The 22,385-nt window shown below is 39.9% G+C and overlaps 1 protein-coding gene, 1 long non-coding RNA gene and 1 other non-coding gene across 3 annotated transcripts; 2 read left to right on the forward strand and 1 right to left on the reverse strand.

Annotated features, from left to right (window-relative positions):
- Positions 1–7,035: 7,035 nt before the first annotated feature.
- Positions 7,036–7,122, forward strand: TRNAS-GGA (transfer RNA serine (anticodon GGA)). Its single transcript has one exon. It is a non-coding gene; the product is annotated as a tRNA-Ser (tRNA).
- Positions 7,123–8,558: 1,436 nt separating this feature from the next.
- On the forward strand, positions 8,559–8,928 carry LOC148782716 (uncharacterized). Its single transcript, XR_016052962.1, has 2 exons — positions 8,559–8,645; positions 8,814–8,928. It is a non-coding gene; the product is annotated as an uncharacterized LOC148782716 (long non-coding RNA).
- Positions 8,929–16,379: 7,451 nt separating this feature from the next.
- Positions 16,380–20,938, reverse strand: LOC18427918 (sugar transport protein 8). The gene is made up of 5 exons (XM_088863224.1): positions 20,655–20,938; positions 20,212–20,531; positions 18,088–18,501; positions 17,802–18,014; positions 16,380–17,234 (listed from the first exon to the last, which is right to left on the reverse strand). Exons 1-5 carry the CDS (start codon positions 20,788–20,790, stop codon positions 16,806–16,808), a joined length of 1,512 nt encoding a protein of 503 aa, XP_088719350.1. The 5' UTR covers positions 20,791–20,938; the 3' UTR covers positions 16,380–16,805.
- Between the last annotated feature and the right edge of the window lie 1,447 nt (positions 20,939–22,385).

The following is a 22,385-nucleotide window of genomic DNA, read 5'->3' on the forward strand; positions in this document are numbered from 1 at the left end:
TATATATAGAATGCTCTAGGATTGCATAGGATTCTTTGGCTACCGCAGCGGCGGTCAAAGTCAACCAACCCTAGCGCCTTAAGAGAGGCCGAGACCTCCCTCCCTTATCTCCAGTGTGGCTTGAAAGAAAGCAAGCCACCTTTTTTTTTGCAATGAATGGAGGAGAGTTCTTTATAACAGCGGCGGCACAGTACAGTAGAGTGATTCTGACTGAGACTCCTGCTTGATCTCTTTCGAGGCCCCCCACCCCAGCTCTAGGCTAGGTATAGGCCTCTCTATAAGTGGGTTGGAGGATAAAGGGGAGTGGAGGCGGGCCCTTTCCACCGTTCGCATCTCTGTTCCAAACTCTAAAATAACGACTTTTCCTCGTTCCCATTACTCCGCGGCCCATCTGCCTTTTCCATTGTCAACCCCGGCTACTTTGAAAGTCAAGTTAAGCAAAATGGGCTATTTTAGGGCTTCTTATGTATAAAGGCGAACAGCCCTCTGAGGGCCTTTTGGTTTAAGGGCTGCTTGCTCGCCTTTTGAATAGAAGGAAGTGGGATAGCGGGAGTGATTTCGGTAAACCGATGCATGAGCTGAGGCTCCCATGTCCCGCCGACCCTCCGAATCCGAAAGAGTCAGGTCGTAAAACGGCTCATAGGGAGTCAGAAGCAAGCAGAGTAAAAGGCCTAACTGGATCAAACTCTAATAAGCAGAGGGGGAGACAAATTCATGAAAAGTGAGAAGCCGGGGACTGACTTTCTATGAATAGATCTTACTTGATGGGGTAAGAGTAGGAACATCTATTAGTCCGTATCGTGGGTCTACTTGTTACAAAAGGCGAACACCCCCATTCCAAAACATTCACATAGGTCCTCAGGCGGGAGGAAAGTGAGGGATGAAAAGAGTCTATTTACCTTTTGACAATATTCAAAAATGTATCACGGCCCTATCTATTCGTCTTTTTCTTCCAAAGAGTTCCGCATCTCTCCGGGGCCGGGGGAAGACCGAAATAGGCGTGGGGAAGAGGGAGAGGGGGGGCAACGAGCCCTCTCCCATTGCTGTTCCCGGACCACCCACCCCTTCCTTCCCCTTCGCCCGGCCCAGTGAGGTCCGAAGAGATCAGTCGAACGAAGTGAAGTGATAGGAAGAGAACACTGCTTAGGGAGAGTGATTCTCTATTCATTAGACCCGGCGGGTATGGATCGAAGTAGGAACCACCCGCCAGCAGCAGAGGGGGTTCGATTCCCGTTATACGCGATGTGGCGAAAAAGACTTATTCAACATGCCTGCATTAAGATTTCAAACTTGTCGTCCACTTCCAGGAAATGTTCGGAACAGAGAACTTACAATAATACAACGCCGCATTCTCCGAAGATTGAGGAACAAGAAGAGATCTATTAAGAGAAAGATTTCTCCGAGAAAAAATCTTAACAGTTACATCAAATTACAAACTACACGAAAGTTGTCCCTTTTTCATGGGGATTTACCCATCACAGAGATGCACAGAGGAACAGAACGAACTTCATATATCCCTTTTCCACTCAATCCAGAAACAAGATCGGACGTTATTCCGGTTCGTCTCCATTTTCGTGAAACTCTTCCTCAAGCAAGGCAGCCGATAAGTCATCGAAGGCTTTGTGTGAATAATGGAATGGTAAGCATTACTCGTTTGAAAGTGTCCCACGGTGATCTAATATCTTTGAAAGAAAATTACGCGAGAACCAGGGGGGAAGAAAGAAGGAGATCTTTCTATATCGAAATATCAGTTGAAAAAATGATAGGCAAATTCCTGGATCACCCGGTAAGAATGTGGAGAAGAACAAAAACAGAATGGTTCCGCCTACTCAAAACTAAGAGGGGGTGCCGCCTCCTACTAAAATCCCGGTTTTTGCAACAGTTGCGTTCTTCTATGCAAGAAGAAGACTTAGAAAGAACAAATCCTTTTGGAGTATGCTTAGGCAGTTCCTTCGCTGAGCACAACAGAATGAAGAGGAATTCGTATCATTTCAAATCCCTATTCCTATCGAAGAGAAGGAAGGAGAAAAACCGAGAGATTCCTACTCGAACAAGAAGTCCTATTGTTAATAACGGTAATTTATATAGTAATTCGACCTATTGCTCCGGATCCCCCCATCGGTTTACTAGGAAGAGAAGAATCAAAAGGATCGAACTACCTACTCATTATTCGGAGGTTAATCATAGAACACCAAAAGCTGTGGTATCTTATGGACCTGACATAGGTCACATCCCTCACGACATAAGATTGAAAGATCCAAACCTTCCTCTTCGGAGCAGAAACGGACGTGGCCAAAACAAAGAAGAAATGATCGGCGGAGTCGCCGGATAGAGGATAGTCTAGTTCATAGACTCTTTCCATCCATACCATATAGGTATCTCCGTGGATAGAGATAAAGATAGGGTCTAGATCTTGTTTATATAGAAAGAAATAGAAATCTAAAGTAGATGTTTCTATCGGGGCGGAGGGCATGTCCCGTGCATTGGATTCGTCGTCCTATGCATGAGGCAAGGGATATTATGCAAAACATAACAGGGTGAGATAAAAACTGACTTTGATTGTTCTATGCCATACCCACCATACTATACTAGACTAGAGTGCTCGCCTTAATAATATAGGTGGTATCTTACAGATAATCGATCGTCTTTCATTTCGATAGTTTGTAGTTTTTATAATAAGAAGTCCAGATTTTCAATAAATAGAACTGGAGTTGCCAGGATGGCTTGGTAAGCAAGCAACCGGCGCCAACTCCCAGTTCGTTTCTTTCTCTTCTTTCTTTTTTATTTGACAGTTCATCAAAACAATTGTCCAAGATTGCTAGATCGAGCACGCGACGCGCATAGTCATCAGTCCAAGAGCGGGTGGGTTGTCTCCTCTTCTTAATGTCTCCTACTTCCTTGCCTCCAACTCCTTGTTCTCTTCCCTTATTTTCCTCCATACCTTCGCTGCCTTCTTCATCATGTTGTTCCATCCTTCAGGGATGTTCGGTAGGTGTCCGGGCCTCCTAAAGAATCCTTCCGACAAGAATGCTGCTTGAACATTGTAAGACATGGAACCGTCTATTTCTTGTGAACACTGATCATAAGTGGCAAAAGCCACCGGAATCCTCATTTAGAGTCCATAAGCTCTCCTCAGAACTGTCAAATGTCTTTTATACACTGGCACTGGGTGCGATGTGAGTAGGATCGCTCAACCATGCTTCATAATTGGAAAAACGGGCACCATGGAAGTACATACCACTCAACCAAAGAAAGATGATGGATAGTTGACCGAAATGAGCACTAAACACTTTTCGAGAGATTTCCTCCAAATCACTGGTATGGCTATCGAAATCGTGAGCATCAGCATGTAGGTTCCAGATCCAAGTGGTAGTATTGGGGCCTTTAGCTATTGTCCTTGAGAAATGGCCGGGTCTGTTCCTCGAAATAAGTTTTTATGGGATCCCTATCCACCATAATCTTCACTTAGGATTCTGGCGAACGAATAATCATTGAGTCCTCCTCTTTCCGGACAACACATACGAAGAGACCCGCCAAGAGTCAAGTAATTAGTGAACCAAAGAGAGATAGTATGGTTTTGTCTTTTCTTTCCTATCTCTCATCTATCTATTTTCCTTAGTTATTCTTAGTTATTCACTAGAGCAATTATTATATGGAAGTCAATCCGGGGCAAGTGTTCGGATCTATTATGACATATCTATTAGGTGCTCAACGGACCATTCTAATTGAATCAAATCTATTCCCAGCATGACACAAAACTGTTTTTTTTTTGGTCCAACCTAATTTCTTCATATCTTTATGTATGAGTGCCTAGATAGATCTATCTCATATATTACATGGAACATATTACTCTATTCCAAATTACAGGATCATTCATTAGTCATTATATTAATAAGAGACATCCCGATATCCCTTTAATACATTCGAAGGTCTCTTTTATTCACTTTATTAGCGTAGAAAGTCTCAAGTAAGATTTTGTTTATAGCCCTATGAGGTACCATACAAAATGGAACGATCTTAGAAGGGATATAATTCAATAGAAGGGATATAATTCAATTCCTTAATTCATTATAAGCAGCATAAAGATAAGCAGCAAAGGATAAGCAGCGTGGTAAGCAGCAACGGCCGAGCGCGAGGCGCGCGAAAGCCAATTTTACCTTTTTTACCGGCCGGAAAGATAATAAGCCGCTGCTATTAAGGAGCGAAGAAATAATAGCGCGCCGCGCGCTCTACCTTTGCTGCTTATGGTTGCGGCTAACTATTCTTTTTCCGGCCGGTAAATGGGGATCCGGCTTCTAAAAAGTGAGCGCGCTAGCGCTATTATTTCTTCGCTCCTTAATAGCAGGTTGCGGCTAACTATTAAAAATCGGTAAGGATCGATTTGATGGATCCAACAAACAATGAAAATCAATTCAAAAAGAGAGTGTTCTTATTCGAAGCGCCTCGTGATCTTCAACCAATTCTGTGCTTCAATAGAATTACCTGGAGTAAGCGCTATAGCTTGTTTCCAATACTCAGCTGCTTGATCGGACCAAGTCTCTGCGATTTCAGAATCTCCCTGTCGAATGGCCTGTTCTCCCCGGTCGGGATAGGTGGATCAATTCCTTCCCTTAGAACCGTACTTGAGAGTTTCCTACCTCATACGGCTCAGCAGTCAACTCTTTTGGCGTTCCGTCTTAATCTACTGTATCTAACTGAATGAGATTTCTCGTAAATCCATCCCATTTTCCGGAATTAACCAAATAACCAGAAGAGGTTAATTACATGATTTTCAAACTCAAATTTCCATAAATCAAATAATCAGTTTTCTCTCTTCTCCCACCTTCAGAAGAATGAAGCTGAAGCATAGATATCTCCATCTCCCCCTATCGTTAGAATTTTATGAAAGGTAACTATCTCATTTTCGTTCGTATAGAAACAAATTATAGAATCTTTTAAAAAGACCTTTCTCGATAATAAAGGACTTACTATCTTTGGGATCTGATGCTACACCGCTGCTCAGCACCTGCCGTGGATCAACTCTATTACATAAGTTGATTCCTAACTTTATATCTTATATCTTGACATAAGTAAGCAGGTCTTATTGTATGGGCCCAAAACCTCAATCATTGATCTTTACGGTGCTTCCTCTATCAATTAGATCTTTTATCCATAGAAATCAGTATATAGGCCATATCCATTTATTCATATCCCGGCTCCTATCTTGGCTGTGTGCTCTTTCTTTGCTACAGCTGATAAAAACCGTTCCTTTGCACGATGTATATGTAGAAGGCCTTTTTTGTTTTCTTTTGTTTGTTTCTCCTTCTAGTATTTACTAGCGGATTTTCTCTTTCTTTCCTTCTTTACCTTTTTTATTATTATTCTTTTTCTTATTCTTTCTTATTCTTATTCTATTCTCTTTCTATTCTATAGTAGAGATAGTCGCACGTAATGACAGATCACGGCCATATTCTTTTTTGCTTGTGGTAAGAATGGATTTCGTTCTAGTGCCCGAAAAGAATATTCCAAAGCCTTCGTATGTTCTCCGTTGCTTGTGTGGATAAGTCCTATATTATAGAGTATATAACTTCGATCATAGGGATCAATTTCTGGTCGCGTAGCTTCATAATAATTCTGTCAAGCTTACGCAGAATTTCCTTCAGATTGAGCTGACAAAAAAACGTTCATTCCATTCAAAGGATCTCCGTTCCAGAACCGTACGTGAGATTTCCATCTCATACGGCTCCTCCCCTTCTGTGCATAGTAATAAGAGGAAGAATCTATGGAATCAAAAAAGATTCAAATATTCTCATTATGTTATAAACTGACAGGGGCTGGTGTTTTTACAAGAAATCTCTAGCCAGCCTTCCTGCAAGAGGCCCTTTATGAATGTCTTAATACCAAGCGTCTTGGTCCTAGATAAAAATGGTAGCTTCCCCCAACAATTTCTTTGTCCTCAACGCCCAGGAATTAGACACTTCAACGATCTTCGATGGTTATACGGGTATCCAAAGTACGAACGAGATGGATGTTTGTTGTCCCAACCATTCTTGTTAGTCCCAATCCCAATAGAGCAAATCAAAGAAAGGGTAACAAAGTTTTTATGTTTTTGATTTATAGGTGTAGTGCTTCTTCCCCTATGCCGCCTATTGGTACTAGTACAGTAGGATTGACCCGCAATAGAGAACCTATAGGTGTAACCTTTCGCTCAATACTAGAATCAACAATTGAAGCATCTGAGGCTGCATCAATCGTGGATACACGACAGAAGGTATTGTTCTATCTACGAACTTCACCTTCACCAAGCGTGGGTTTCTTTCAAAAATTTGTTCTTTCCATCCGGAATTTCTCGTAAGGATGGGAGTGGTAAGTAAAAAAAGAATCAAATCGCACCATCTCTGTAATAGGTAAATGCCTCTTTTTCTCCTGAAGTCGTCGGAATGATTCGTAATAAGATATTGGCTACAATTGAAGAGGTCTTATCGATAAAATTGCCATTTCTCCGAGATCTAGGCATATTTAGCAATCCACTTTACTTTATAATTCTTCTCATTTCCCCTCGGGGAAACTGATCCCACAAACAAAGGAATTGTACAGTACGAAATGACATGACATAAAAACAAACAAATTTTCAAAGAAAACAAAACAAAAAAGGTGGACCTTTCACTCAAATGGGTTCTTTTGAACAAGGATAGATAGGAAATCTTCGACTCAGATTGGTCAGGCGCGGAATTTCTTACTTTGAGTAATTGAACAATATTCAAATTTCATTCAATCAAATTAGATATCATACTCTCTTTTTTCTTTTCTTATTTTTATTTCAATTTCATCGAAGTTGAAGAATCTAAAGAATTTTCTCTGATAGCTCGATAATTTTTTTTGAAAACCGGAAAAAAAGGTTTTTTATCCCGCCTTGACGAAAATTTTTATTTGATAATAACTTTAGTAGAATTTTTATATTAGAATTAGACTAATAATAATAGATTGGTCGGACTTGTACTGCAAGAGTGACTCGCAATTCACTTGGTTCCTGGGCCATAATCATAAGATTTCGTAGGAGAGATGGCCGAGTGGTTCAAGGCGTAGCATTGGAACTGCTATGTAGGCTTTTGTTTACCGAGGGTTCGAATCCCTCTCTTTCCGTACCAAAACCTAATTTACCAACGTTACCGACGGCAATGTATCAAATGCCAGTCGATAGCATTATTCCAACAAGTAATACCTTTCCTTTATAGATATAGATTCCATTCCTTACTTTTACTGCGGCCTGGCTGTGGTACGGAAAAGAATGGAAACAGAGGGAAAGAGCGGACAAGGAATGAGTGATCCAATTATGTCTTATGTTATAGGTGAATAGGAGAAAAATCTGGATCAGACCCCAGATAGATCTTTTTTTTTTTTTTTTCATCGAAAAAAGAAAGTGGCAAAATTGTCCGAAGCTTTCTTATTTCTTAATAAAAGGTTGAAGTCTGACGGGAATAATATTCTACGACTAACAATTCATTTCTTTTCAAACCGATCCATTTACTATCTCTTATTTGATTTACTAATCCTTTATACTGCAACGAGTAAAGAGTAAAGAGTCAAATGTTTTGGCAACAGGGGGATGAATTCATATGATTTTGAATCAGAGCTCTGGATCTTTCTTTCTCCCTCGTAGTAACAAAATCTCCGGGTTTGCAGCGAGAACTTGGTATATCTACTAGACGACCATTAACTCAAATATGTCTATGGTTCACTAATTGTCTGGCTCCAGGAATGGTCTTTGCCATACCCAATCGAAAAAGAATGTTATCCAAACGCATCTCGAGTAGTTGCAGTAAAACCTGTCCTGTTGACCCTTTGGCTTTTCCGGCGAACATATCTAAGTAATTGTCTCTCCGTCAGACCATAATGAAAACGCAATTTTTGTTTTTCTTCTAAACGAATACGATATTGAGATCTTTTTCCAGAACGGGATTGGTTTCTAAGATCACTTCCAGATCTAGGTCTTTTACTAGTTAGTCCCGGTAAAGCCCCCAGCGTCTTTTTTTGAAACGAGGTCCTCGGTATTTTTTTTGACATAAAGACTCCTTATTTTACAGAATTAACATGAACCTAAACTAAAACTGAACTCAACTATAAACGAATCTAAACCTACTGAATTTGTAGTAATATAAAGAAAGAAAAAGAAAAGAAAGAGGAATGAGATGAATTGTATCAATATCCCGATTTTTTTGTAGTATATGTATATATGGGAAGGGAAGTAAGGATCCTTTTCATGATTCGTTCCGTAGAGATCCAACTGCTCCAATCAGTTTTTTATTCCTAGTTGGAAGTTTCCGCGGCATAACATAATGGATTGGTAACTCGGCGTTTGGAGGAAAAAGGAAGAGTAAGTAAGTGTGATCTTTCTTTTAGCTGCCAGCCAGCAAGCCTTGCCTGCCTTGCCAGCTTGCTTTCTCGTCTTGCTTACGCTAGAGAATATTTTGCCCGTATTTTTTCTTCTTTTAACTAACAGGTTAGTAAGGAAAACTTTCTTTTTTCTTTTACCCAGCAAGAAAGCCGTTGCTTTAATGCCTCGTTACGTATAATAGTATACTTCACTCGCATTTACTCAAAGGCTCGCTCAAAGGCTCGCATTTAGGCTCGCATTTAGGCTCGCTCGCATTTAGGCTCGCATTTAGGCTCGCTCCGTGCTTACGCACTTCTCTCGTTCCGTGCTTACGCACTTCTCTCGTTCCGTGCTGTAGCACTTCTCTCGTTCCGTGCTGTAGCACTTCTCTCGTTCCGTGCTTACGCACTTCTCTCGTTCCGTGCTTACGCACTTCTCTCGCTCTTTGGCTAGCATTTAGGCTCGCATTTAGGCTCGCTCCGTGCTTACGCACTTCTCTCGTTCCGTGCTGTAGCACTTCTCTCGTTCCGTGCTGTAGCACTTCTCTCGCTCCGTGCTTACGCACTTCTCTCGCTGGGGCAAAGCTCGTTCGATAAGATTGAACGGCTCCCTTGCGGGACGGACGGGAAGGATCACGCCACGTCTTCAGTGCCTTGCTCATAAATGTGGGGTTAGTTGTAGCTCTTCTTATAAAAGAGTTCTATATCTATAAAATGGACGATACGAGACGCCGCCATAGGCAACTTAGGCAAAGATCGATAAGAGGCGCGCTAGTAACAATCTCTTGCTAGTCCCTACAGGCACACATGCTTGTTACGCTAACGCTAAGCTCTAGTCATGATCTCGTACTATGTTTTAGTAACGATCTCGTCTTTGCTAGTTCCTACGGTACGGTGTCAAAACTACGGCTTCTTACGAAGGTACCTCGCTACACTTTCTTTAGTCAGCTCGCTGCTTTCTTCCTTCTGTTTAGTTCGTTCGTTCGATCAGGAGTCTTCTTTCTTGTTGGCTCGTTCTCCATTATTACCCTCGGCAGAAAGAGCAGCCATAAAATCAAAGAATACAGGCCACTATTTACCAACCAATCCAAGCGCTATACCTTTCAAAGTAATCCCAGCAAGAAAGCCGCTGCTATTAAGGAGCGAAGAAATAATAGCGCTAGCGCGCTCTCTCTTTGCTGCTTATGCTGCTTACCTCTTCTTCGGAGCTTGAAAGTCAAAGAGTCTCATGCACTTGCTTATGGAACTCTTGCTTCTTTGAATCATCCTCAAGAATTACAGGCTAGGAGCCTCGATTGATCCATATCACAAATTCTCCCCAAAAGAGCCGGACTACGAAAAAGGAGTCGAAGCCTTTCACTTTTTTCAGGGGGGGTGCCTAATGAAAATTATAGAATGGTCTAATATAGGCCTTTCGCGACTCAAACTGCCGGTACACTCTCCAACTACAACAGGCTTAGCCACTTAGTGGCGGTAAGCAAGCTACATTCTAAAGCTCGAAGCTGCCGCCAAGCTTCCTATACCAGAATGCCTCCTTGGTAGAAGCTAGTCGCCAGAAAGAAGGAGGAAGCGAAGTGAGTAAGCAAAGCACTGAGCGAGCCATGAGCTCAGCATCGAAGCGAAGCCTTTTCTTTTAGTATACTCACTTAACTCCCTCCTTTCACTTCTCAAACTGCTTTCACTCCCTTAACTTAACGTAGGAGGCGAAGCAGCATGCTTGCCTTCCCTCCGTCTCTCCGCTTGGCTCGCATGCTCACCTTCGCTCCGTATGCGTTAAGTGAGGGAGGGAAGTTTCCTTGCCTGCTAAAGGTTAGTTTCTCTCCTTGCCTGCGGGGAGTTTACAAGGGAAGTTGACTTGCCTGCCCGTAGGGCAAGGTAAGCAAGTAAGCCTTTAGCAGGCAAGTAACTCTTTAGCAGGCAAGTAACTCGAAGGCAAGGATAAGCCTTTAAAGCTGCTTGCCTTGCCGCAAGGAGACTGACTTTGCTTGCCGGAGGCTAGTCAAGAAAGTCAAGAAACTGAACTTTCAAAAAGAAAGTAAAGAAGTACTTACTATAACTATATGCAAAATAATAAAGGGCAATTGGCGGAAATAATATAGTATTTAGGGCTTTACGTTCAAAAAGAAAGTAAAGAAGTACTTTTTATAAATGTCTTGTTTTGAAAGCATGAATTTAGTTGGCTTTCGCAGATTTATATATATTATTTAATTGCGATGGATATGTTATCTATATTGAGCTGGCCCGTAATAGAATGAAGGCTTTCTTCTCTTGGACCTGGACCTTGGCTTATAAGGGCTCGGAGAGCCCCTCTGCCGAGTTTCACCAGCACTTGAGCTAGTAGCCGCAGTCAGTCTTTCGGGCTGGGCTTTCCGAGAGGAGAAAAATTAGGAGAAAAATATAGGAGAAAAATCCTTCTTTTCGGCTAGTCGTGTAAGCTGGAACTTGACTAAAAAGCTTTCCCGGGGAGGTCAAGAGGTACTTCTAGAGCTTGTCTATGTTTTGGTGATGGAAAACCTGTGTTGAATGGATATACAGATGCAGACATGGCTGGTGACATCGACTCTAGGAAGTCCACATCGGGGTATTTGATTACTTTTGCAGGGGGTTCATGGCAATCAAGATTACAAAAATGTGTTGCTTTGTCTACCACTGAAGCCGAGTATATTGCAATTACTGAAGGTTGCAAAGAAGTCTTATGGATGAGAAATTACAAAAACCTGCAAGAACTGGGTCAGAAGCAGGAGAAGTTCGTTCTCTACTGCGATAGTCAGAGTGCTATTCATCTCAGTAAGAATTCTACATTCCACTTGAAATCTAAACATGTTGATGTTTTTAATCACTGGGTAAGAGATATACTGGAGATGAAGTTGTTGCAACTTGAGAAGATCCATACCGATGACAATGGTTCGGATATGATGCCCAAAGGGAGTTCCAACTCTGAACACAACTCCCATGCATACCCGTCTTGACTATTCCGTTCCTTTGCCGTTGTCCCTACTCTTGGACAAACATGGACGCTACCACCCAGTATCAACTGGCGAAAAAACCATCCCACTCTCGGGGTTGTCAAGACTGCTGATCGAAGATGAATCTGTTTTTGTTGTTTTTTTGATAGAACATATAATCGGCTTCTCAGAAACAAACCAACATGGCTTACAAGCTCTCGACTACCCAAGAGGAATGCACTGTCGCAACTACTACCTCAATGAAGAGATGCGCTAATACAGCCCCTACCTAAGGGAATCAAACCCATCGATTCCAGAAAGAGTGAGAACTCTTATCCTAAAAGGAGAATCATCGTCTTTGCACCTTTATTCAGGAAGAAGAAAAGGGGATTTACAGGATGAACTATGCTCTCTCAAGTCTAATCCGAGGCTTTTCAAGTTGACTTCTATTCAGTTTTTCTTGTTCGTCTAGATTAGGTCCGGAGGAGACTCTTCCTTAGGGTGAAAGCCCCCTAGCAAGTCAATAGGTTCAGACATGTGATTAAGCAAACGAGGTGCCTAGCCTTCTTATCTCACACAGGTACATACGCCTACGACTCTTTATCTCGCACGTGTATACGGTCTATGTTATGTTATGCGTGCACGGGTTGACTTCTTATTCTTACTAAAATCCCAAAGCAAAGTTTGATTGAAAAGAAAAAAACCTCCCATCTTGACCCCTTTCAAGGCCCTGTTTGCCTATCTATTTTCTCTTATCGCCTAGTTAAGAAAGAGCTAATGAGACCTACCAAGCCCACCCTTCCTTACCGAGAAAGCTGTAGACACCTTAACGACCAGCCCTTTCAAAAAAGAAAAAAAAGCCTATCATATGTATCAGCAACCCTTTTTTCATTCTCCAAGCTCTTCACATTGTGAAACTGGAATCCTTGAATTGCTTGATGACATTCGATTTCGTTCCGTCGGCGATCCTCGTTATCATGTCTCCTTGTCTTTCTGTTCCTCTAGCTAGGCTAGAGCAATATATTCTAGATTGAAAGAATTACATAAATAGAGTTTCAATCCTTCGCGTATTTTTTTTTCCCGGTGTTTAGCTATGTATAGGACTTTTCTTGGGATGACTGATTGACTGTAATGGGAATGAGTAGCCCCTTACCCTAAACAAGCGAGCACAATAGAGCTTACAGTTGTCGTCTATCTTCGCTCGATCACCGAACCGTCAGTCTTAACTCCTTGAATCAGTCAGCCAATTAGTAAGTCCATCAATCTGTAGTGGAATAGTTTCACCAGCCCGTAGAATAGTCCAGTAGTGGGTGAGTAGAGTCTGTGCTTTGGTGGGCACCGGGCATACAGCAAGAAGAAGTAGCTCCGTCAACACAGCTCTAGGCGCACGCAATCAGCTCAGGAAGAGCACAATTCTAACTAGCGAAGTGAGGCGATCAGCTCAATTGAAAGAGAGGGCGCGGTGGGCATACAATTCTTCGATTTCATTTCTTGCCTTTTCAATCTAGTTTCTTGGCATAAGGACTATTTAGACTCATATAGAATGAAAGAGTCCGCATCAAAAAAACCATCCTAAGAAAAGATTTTAGCAATCCCTTCCAGGCCAGAGGTCTTCTTTTCGTCCTGCTAGCTCAAATCTCGTACTATATAGTACTATATATACCTGATATACCTGATCGATAAAAAGGGATCTCTTTTTAGGCTAGTTAGGCTAGGGAGTGAATTCCACTTTAGACAAGTCTAGCAAAGCAGCTCATCTGGTAACACGGTCATCCGTCCAACCTCTATCAATCGGTCTTTCCTCTTTCAATCGCTTGAATTGATATAAAAAAAACCAACCGGGAATCTTGAATCTCTAACGATCGCATCTGTCTGACTGATGGGAGAGTCAAAATGGCCGCTTTTCCTTAAGCTTCATGCCTCTGAAATAGATCGAATAAGGTCACAAGGTACTAGGCTTAATTAACATGCCATAAAATGCTTAAAGAGAGAGGATAAGGACGGAATTCCACTATCGTTATTAAAGTAGTAAGGAAATAAGTAGAATATGCGCAAGAAATACTAGAGGTCATAAACCGGCAGATAGGGGCAGAGGTCAGCATTCCTGCAGTTAAGGAGGACGAATAGTCGTCACTTTTCTGATACTTTTTTCTGAGAGATAGGCGAGGCGGGAGTCAGCCTGGAAGAAATTTCGTTCATTTTCCATTTCTCTTGTATAGTCTTTATGACGCTCATCTGGAATCTTTCTTGTTGCAGTTGCAGTACGATTGAAGTATGAGTTTAGCAATTTCAGTCTTTCAGTAGTGAAACACGATTTCAGTATTCAATCTATCCCCTTCGTTCTAGAGTTCAGGACTTCTTTTCTATGGTCTCTTTTCCTTAAACTTAAGCCCTCTTTAAGCGGAATTTTCTTGGTCTTTTTTCTCGATAAGCTGTCGCAATCAGACAATTCGTTAAAAGAGATATCTAATCGATCTTTCTTTCAATATTTCCTATCTTCCTGCTTGGGAAGGAATCAGTATCTCTTGCAATCGCTCATTTGTTCTGTTCTGTCGCAACTCTCGCATCCCTACGCTACAGACTCCGGGCTTTCCTTGAGGACACTGAATAGGTAATACCAAGGTGAAACACTAGGAAAAAAGCTTCGCTTGGTTCTTTCGCTTTTCTTTCCTTTTGAGCTTACTCGAAAGCTTCATCGGACTGTGTCCATTCCTTAGTCTAGCTACAGACTTGCGTACCTCGATCGAGCGAGACTCTCGAAAGCTTCCGAAGAGCATTGAATTGACCCCTAGTACCTTACTCATCAGATGACTTTAACAGGCTTTCTTACTAAAGACAAATAGACATACAGATGACAAACTAAAGGAATAATGGACAGACAAGGGACAGACTGAGCTAGACTACCAGGAATGGGGACTAAGCAAACATATTGAATAGAAGAAATTGCGTATAAAGAGAGAGATAGCCAGTCTCTTGAGCAGCGTCTTGAGAGGGTCCTTCTCACGAATCGTAAGCCACTTTTCCCGTTTCACCCGAAACTACGGATTCCGATCTCTCGAATCCTGATCCCTCTGCCACAACTAGCATGGGAATAAAAAGCTGCCTATCCCGACTTTATGTCACCTTTTTCATATTCATAAGACTATCCACCTAAGCAGCACGAGACTGTCAACTGACCAAAAGCCAAAGGTTAATAATATTTATATGTATGAAACTTGCTTGTCCTACCTGCCTTACAAGCTTAAGACTCGTCTGATGCTTGACCAGCTAAAGATGGTAGTTTTGACTCGTTGGTCCTAACCTGTCTTCAAACCCATCACCCCAAGCCTTCTGTCCTCCCCTTGATTCTTTGACACGAAAGAAGAGGAATAGCCAAAAGAAATAGATGATTGAAAGAAAGACTACTTCATCCGAACTGAAGTCCTTACCCCTTGTTATAAGCCTAGCTATCTTAAAGCAAAGTTCTCACGAATCCCTCGCCTGAGGTACCTAGATCGTAAACATAGCTTTCATGAGACTTCCCTTGCCTTGAGCTTGATGATCTGTATTAACTCGCCTAGACGTTCGTGTCAGGACTGGCTATTGTCTCGCCGAAGTCCTTTGATAGATATTTTCTCCTTACATAATTACTAATAGAAAGTACTTCATTTCTTCACTTGACTGCTTTTTCTGTGACTTTCCTCACTTCACTACTGAAGCACAGGAAGAAGCTTCAACTCCTCCGTTTCAGTAATTTCTAAGCGGAGAACTGGAAGATAAGACGTGAATAGAAAAAACCAACAAGCAATTAGTGATTTTATAAACCGAACGAAAACAGCTATACTCTCAAGCGGTAGGCCTATTGGGTGAGGTGGAATGCCTGATTGACTGACCTTGCTACCAACTACCCTTGCTTTCCAACAATCCTAGCTTTATTTTCTCCTGACTTTCTGAACTTCAACTATTTACTCTTACTTTAAAGAAAGATATTTGTCAAGTTATATAGAAGTAAGCAGTACTTACACTTACCTATCCGCTCGTGAAGAGATTACACCTGTCAAAGACGGAGAAAGCCCTAGCTTCACTCGCTAGGCAAACATCACTGAAAGAAAGCGGTAAAACGTTCAAAAAGAAAGAAGTAAAGAAGTAAATAAGAATAAGAACATAGTTGCTTTCGCAGGTTTTCTATATAGTTGGCTTTCGCAGATACTATCTGATATTAATTTCATTGGCTTGCGTCCAAAAAACACGGAAAATAGGAAAATGCATCCAAAAAACACGGGAAAACATGATCAGGTCATCTTTTACATCCCCTCTAGGAAGGAAAATGGGCTTGCAGCCAAAAAACACGGGAAATAGGAAATCAAGAGAGTTTTTCAGTTGTTTCCTTAGGTAAATTGGCTTGCATCCAAAAAACACGGGAAATAGGAAATCAAGTAAATAAAGAAGTCATTTCCTTAGGTAAATGGGCTTGCAGCCAAAAAACACGGGAAATAGGAAAAAAAGTAAATAAAGAAGTCATTTCCTTAGGTAAATGGGCTTGCAGCCAAAAAACACGGGTTTTTGGAAAAAAATCAAGTGTTGCATCCACTCTAGGAAGGAAAATGGGCTTGCATCCAAAAAACATGGGTTTTTGGAAATCAAGAGAGTTTTGAAGCCACTCTAGGAAAGAAAAATTCTCTAGTTGATCATCTCAACCTTGAGATATATGCACCTATAAAAAGAAAAAGATTTTAAATTTTAAAAATAATGAATCTTGTAATACATTATCTGTACCGGTCTTTTTCAAAATTTCCAAGTGTTTATATCGATTAACTTGATGTGAACGATTTCTAGAACTTTAAAGTTTACAATTAGGGGTGGAAAAAGAATTTTGGATTATAAAGTTTTCATGCAAGAATTTTCAAATTTATTTTCAAGAGTTTTCATGAGAAATCATGACATTACTTTCTCAGTCACAGACTATTTTCAAATTTATTCTTTTTTTGGGGTTGGTTTCTAGTAGGGGTGGCAACTGGTCGGGTATAGGTTGGGTCCAGCTAGACCCGACCCATAGAAAAACCACTATCCGCAAGCGCCATGTCAAGGGATAACATAATTTCAGTCACACAACAGATCAATTCTTATTCACAGCGCTTTGATAAAGAAGGGAAAAAAAAATATGTATCATAAAAAAACTTCACTTGGAGAAACTACCCAAATTAAAAGCAAAAAAAAGGAAAAAAAAAATCATTCTTATTATATTTAGTGGCTTTGAGCTCTGCTAGACATCCCTGCCATGAAATTGATTTACGGGCTTCAAACTTTTCTAGACTCTGCTGCCATGAACATGGCTTATAGCCAATGCTTCTTTCAACCCTCTGTAATCTGATATATAGGAACACCCACAAAGGTCCCCATTATGAGAATCCATATATTGAAGAAATCATACGGCAACTTTACATAGAAAAAAGAAGGAAAAATTACAAAGACATTGCCTTCTTAGTATACTTTGTGGCTTTGAACTCCCATGAACTTGATTTAGTGGCTTCAAACTCTGTTAGTCTCCTCTGCCATGAACCTGGCCCAAAGCCAATGCTTCTTCCACACCCTCTCTGTCATCTGATCGATAGGAACACCCTTAGTCTCCGGCAAGAAAAAGACTACAAAAGTCCCCATTATTAGAATCCACCCAGCAAAGAAGAAGAAGATGCCGGCTTTTAAGTGGCACATCATAGATAGAAAGGCTTGTGCAATGAGGAATGTGAAAAGCATGTTGGAGCAAACAGCAAAGGAAAAGCCAGCTGATCTTGTCTCTAGAGGGAAGATCTCACTAGGGATGAGCCACCCTAGCGGTCCCCATGACCACGCAAAGGAAGCAACATAGCAGCACACCAGTATCACCACCACAATTGCAACAGTGGGGTTTAGGGAGTTTGTTAAGTGGAGATCCTTTAATAGAATGATCCCAATGGCACCCTGCAAAATCACATTACAAGCAATGAACTACATATTGCTTGCAGAGAGAGAGAGATGGATCGTCTTTTGGTAGAATGGTCTTTTAAATTTCTGCAATGTTAGTCTCAATTAAGTGAAGGTGGAATTAGGTGATTGTATTGAAAAAGTGTGGAAACTTCATATTGTGACGTTATCAAAGTCGAGCGTGTTTTAGCTTTCTTGGCATGAATAGATGGTCTGCAATTTGGGTGAATTATGGAAGTTGAACTTCCCTTTCAGAAAGAATCATTTTATTTTAGCTTCTTCTCCCAACTTTTGGTCATGTCTGAAAGTTATTATTTGTTTTTGCTTCAACAGAGAAGTGGGGCTAGTTTCAGGGGTAGAGGTTCTTTGTGCTCAAGCAAGGCCCAATGTGCGATGCTACACGGTTTTACTCCTACTAATGACCTTGAATTCGAGTAGTTACTATGAAGAACTTCAAATTGTAAGCAAAATATATCTACTAATAACCTTGAATTCGAGTAGTTACTACGAAGAACTTTAAACAAAATATATCATTCAAATCAAATGTCTAGAATCCAAATGTACCTGGCAAATGAACATCTGGACTGCAGCTTGGAGGAGCAAAGCCTTCCTTCCAACCCTGTCAACAATGGCAATGCTGACGAAGGTGGCGATGACATTAACTAAACCTGTGATCACAGCAGACAAGAGTGAGGCGTCATTCTTGAAGCCCATGGTCTGGAAGAGCACGGGGGCATAGAACATGATGGCATTGATCCCTGTCAACTGCTGAAACACCTGAAAAATAAACCCCATCAAACCATCAGAAGCTGTTTGAGTACCGAGAAAGAGAGGCAGAGATAGGTGGTACCTGCAGGATGATAGAGATAAACAGACGTGGATGACCGTCACGCCTCATAAGCCTGTGGTAGGGGTGCTTAACTTCACTCGCAGTCTCACATGCCTTAACAAGCTGCTGGAATTCGGGTTCGACATTCTTAGTCCCTCTAATTCTCTCAAGAGTGGCCTTCCCCTTCTCACTCTTCCCTCTTTCTATCAAGCTTGTTGGTGTCTCCACAATGAGCAATGAGCCGAAGCATAGCAAGGCCGCAGGTACACCAGCAAGGCCAAGAGAGAGCCTCCAACCCCATGGGTGTAAGGAAGAAGCCCAGTAATTAACAAGGTTGGCAATCGAGATCCCAACTGTGATTAAGAGTTGGAAAAGGATGTTTAGACTTCCTCTCCACTTTGATGGTGCGATCTCTGATAGAAACAGGGGAACTGCCTGTTGAGATGTTGGAGGAGAGTTAGTGCATGTTTAGTGTTTTAAAACTCCGTCCAGTTACTTGACTCAATATCTTACTCAGCCAGCCAAACTCTTTGATACAACTTTGGACACATATAAGATAATTAACAGCTATAAAAATAATTTTGAGAAAAGTTTATATAGAGCCTAGGCTCTAAACAATCAAATTAGAGCTTATCTCAAAATTTTTACTAGAAGACGTTGTTTTGATTCCCAAATATCTTCAAATTGATGATCTGGACATCACGATGCACGGACACGAGAAAAAAAATGGATTTCAATTTTTGGAAATAGTATATTTTATAGCATATTTTTTGACCGTCACTTTTCAAGATTTTCATGGATCTGTTGATCTACACTATTTTTGAAGCTTTAAATTTTTTAATTAAAGATGAAAATATTTTTAAGGCTGTCACAAATATTTCTAGTATTGAAACCACATTTCTTGACACTATTTGAAGGTGCACTTTACTTTGATTGTTTAGACCCTCGGTTCTATGCACCCTTTATAAATATGCTTATATGTAATTTGGATGCTTTCAAAGATGATTTGTGAGTCTTTCTTATTATATGCTCTATTTTTCTATTTTTCTCTTTTTGAATTTTTCTAGGATGTATCGAGCGATGTATCATTTTTTATCCACGTTCACCTTTATATATATAGTTTGAATGGTTCTTTATACATTTTTTTTTACACAACTTTTTATTTTTAACAAATTATTTGTAATTTTTTTCAAAATTTTAAACTCTTTTGGGGCTTCCATCCGACTCAAGCTAGTCCACTTGAAATCACACGAATTACTCGACTCGAGCAGGGCTCGAGCCCGACTGGAGTTCTTGCACACTGTGTTTTATACAAAGTTTGGTTCGCATGAAATTGTTTTCTAAAAAATATTTTTATATGAAAAGGTTTTCATACCTATTGGTGGCGCATCTTTTCTCACCAATTAGTGGCTAATTGATGTAAAAATATTCTCCAACCTTAACCTATGAGAGAATTTTTTTATATGAAAATATACTTGAGAAAACAATTTCACACAAACGAACCTATAGTATGAAAAATAAGGAGCGAGGTGGGGTATTTTTCCATGATTCTTTAAACAACAAGGAGCTATCTCACTGGCTCAACTGCTCTTTCTAATTTCATCCAATTCAAATTCGATAACATGCTAAAATTAGAAAAATAAAAATTGCTATTTCGAGTTTTAAAACGAAGACAGCTGCTCTTTCCAATTTCGTCCAACTGAATTATAACAGTATGACGGTAAAATTACATATAAAAAGAATATTTTAAATTTTAAAGACCAACAAATAATTCAAATCAAACAGGTCAATACGCGGATAAAAATCTTGAAAATGGACGGTCCAGATAATATGTTGTAAGATATAATAATTTTCGGACTTTAATTTATTTATTTATTTATTTTCCCATATCCATATAATTCGAACAATTCGATGGTTCCAACATCAAAACAGGGATTTTATAATGGATTATTGAGGTGCACCTTGATTCTATAATTTAAAGTGTCAACCTCAAATAAACTCTATCTTAATTTAAAACAAAGCTACAGAATAATTTAAAAGGAACTTGTAAGAATAGGTTGTAATGGCCAAAACAAAAAACCTGTAAAAAAAGCATAAGTTATAATTAAATAGAGGAGAATTAAGAGGGAGAGAGTTGCAGGGAACCTGATTAGCAAAGCCGACCCCAAGGCCGAGGAGGATCCTTCCGATGATCAACATGGGGAGGTTAACGGCACCAGCAGTGAGCGCAACTCCACCCAAGAAGAAGAGAGACGCCGCTCTCATCGTCGGCCTCCGCCCATATTTCTTGCAAACCCAAGCGGCCAAAAATGTGGCAACCATCGCCGCTAAATAGAGAGAGGAAGTGAAGGCTTGGAGCCTTTGGCTGTTGAATTTGCAGTAGTTGTTCTCATGGGTTCTCAACTTCCGAGCATACACCGCCGGAAAGAACTTCTCCAGAAAGTCATCCATGGCCGTCACCCCGCCTGCATTCACCATAACACAACATGAATTCTTTCTCTCTCTCTAAATAAAGCCGAGGATAAATTCATTATTTCCCTCTCTAAACAAACAGAAGATGAACAGAGGAAAGAGAAAGTGAAGAATGCCTGAGATTCCAATGTCGTAGCCAAACATGAGGCCACCGGTAGCTGAAATGATGGCGCACATTACCACGTAGAATGTAACCTTCGCATCGCCGTCAATCTTAGGACTCGAGTCCGATGTGAATACCGGCCCTGCCATCTTCCGGGCAGTTTTAGAGAGAGAATGAATTCCTAGAGAGACAACGGAAGAAGAATAGAGAGAGGGAGAGAGTTTCTATAAAGAAATAGAGAGAAGGGAGGAGGCAAGAGATATGTAGGAGGGGAAACATTGCTTGTGTTGTTTATATATAGAGCTTATTGAGATAGAGAGTTAAAGAGTGTATTTAGGGTTGTAAACTTCTTTTGCCCAGTAATAGATAAGTATGGATAAACTCGAATTAATTTTGAGGAAGGATTTTTTTTTTTTTTCCTCGTTTTTAGAAATATTTAGGAATGCCTCACTGGGAATGGAAAGTTGAAATTATCTGAAATTCCTATGAGATTTGAAAAACCCATTATCTCAAAAAAAAAAAAAAAAAATCTTAGAATGATATTGGAAACTGATAATGTGATTTTAAAAATAATATTTCAACAGTCTTTATTGTGTTCATGAAAAAAATGGACAGTTTACAATTTTGCAACGATAATCCCGCTAGTAATAAATATCTTTAGGGGAACAATTTAAAGGGTGCGGATTCTATATGGTTGCAACCTTAAACGATCCAAGGCGTATCTCCAAATTTTATCTTAACATCTAATTTTCGTGAAACAATTTATAATGATTATCTCAAAATCTATTTTCATATCTAAGTATAAAAAATTAAACTTTAAATATGGTTAAAATCAAGTAGATATATAAACATATGAAAATCTTGAAAAATGGATGGTATAGATAATGTGTTGCAAGATGCACTATTTTTAATACTCAAAATCTCTTTTTTTTTTCCATATTCGTATATCGTAATGTCAAGATGATCAATTAGAAGGTTTTTCAACGTTAAAACTACCTTTTCGGATGGATTTTTGAGATGCATATTTAATTCTATATTTTAACGTTACAACCCCATATAAATTTTTCCCTTAAAAAATGACCACAAAGATACCCTCACAAGTGCGCCTATTCCTAAAAAGATAGAATTTTCATAATTATTTAGACTACTTATAGAACGTCTATTTTCTACTTTGCCCTATTCATTTTGTATGTATAGGTTGTGCAAACAATTTTTGTCCTTATCCTCTCTTCAGGGCAAATATGGTTGAGATAACATACTCCAAATAGGAGATAACTCCTTAAATAATCGGATGTCTATTAGGTGTCAAATCGGATGGCTTGGAATTTGCCAAAAAAAATTATTTTAAATTTTGAGTTTAGTAAACGAGACACTTATAATTACTCGAATATGATGGACAAGAGTAATTATAATATTCTTATACTAAAAGTAAATGGTTTATTTATATGTTTTTTTCAAATTGGTAATTATTTTAGATGAAAAAATGAATAAATGCAATTCCTATGAGGCTTAGGCTTTATGAGAACAAAGTAGAGCCTCACCCCGAATCCTTATCTGGAAAGGACTTTGGGTATTAGAAATCTATGTGATGACCCTTAAATTAATTTCTAACAATGAATATAAAACTTGAAGTTAAAAAAAATGTATTGATCTTATTGATATGTGAACACTGATTTTTAGGGTAAAATGAACGGTCTAAATTGTGTATTATGATATATATTCTTTTTAAAAAGTTGAAACCCAG

Source organism: Amborella trichopoda, chromosome 3, assembly GCF_054954075.1.
Source record: "Amborella trichopoda isolate Santa Cruz 75 chromosome 3, AtrichopodaSantaCruz75HAP2 v2.0, whole genome shotgun sequence".
In the NCBI taxonomy this organism is placed as follows: Eukaryota; Viridiplantae; Streptophyta; class Magnoliopsida; order Amborellales; family Amborellaceae; genus Amborella; species Amborella trichopoda.

What these genes read in the sequence shown, in the direction of transcription:
- LOC18427918 (XM_088863224.1), bottom strand. Translation starts at nt 20,790, where the DNA reads ATGGCAGGGCCGGTATTCACATCGGACTCGAGTCCTAAGATTGACGGC. An exon ending in GGGTCGGCTTTGCTAATCAG is followed by an intron (nt 18,502 to 20,211) that starts GTTCCCTGCAAC and finishes ACATCTCAACAG; the next exon opens with GCAGTTCCCCTGTTTCTATC. An exon ending in TTATCTCTATCATCCTGCAG is followed by an intron (nt 18,015 to 18,087) that starts GTACCACCTATC and finishes TTTATTTTTCAG; the next exon opens with GTGTTTCAGCAGTTGACAGG.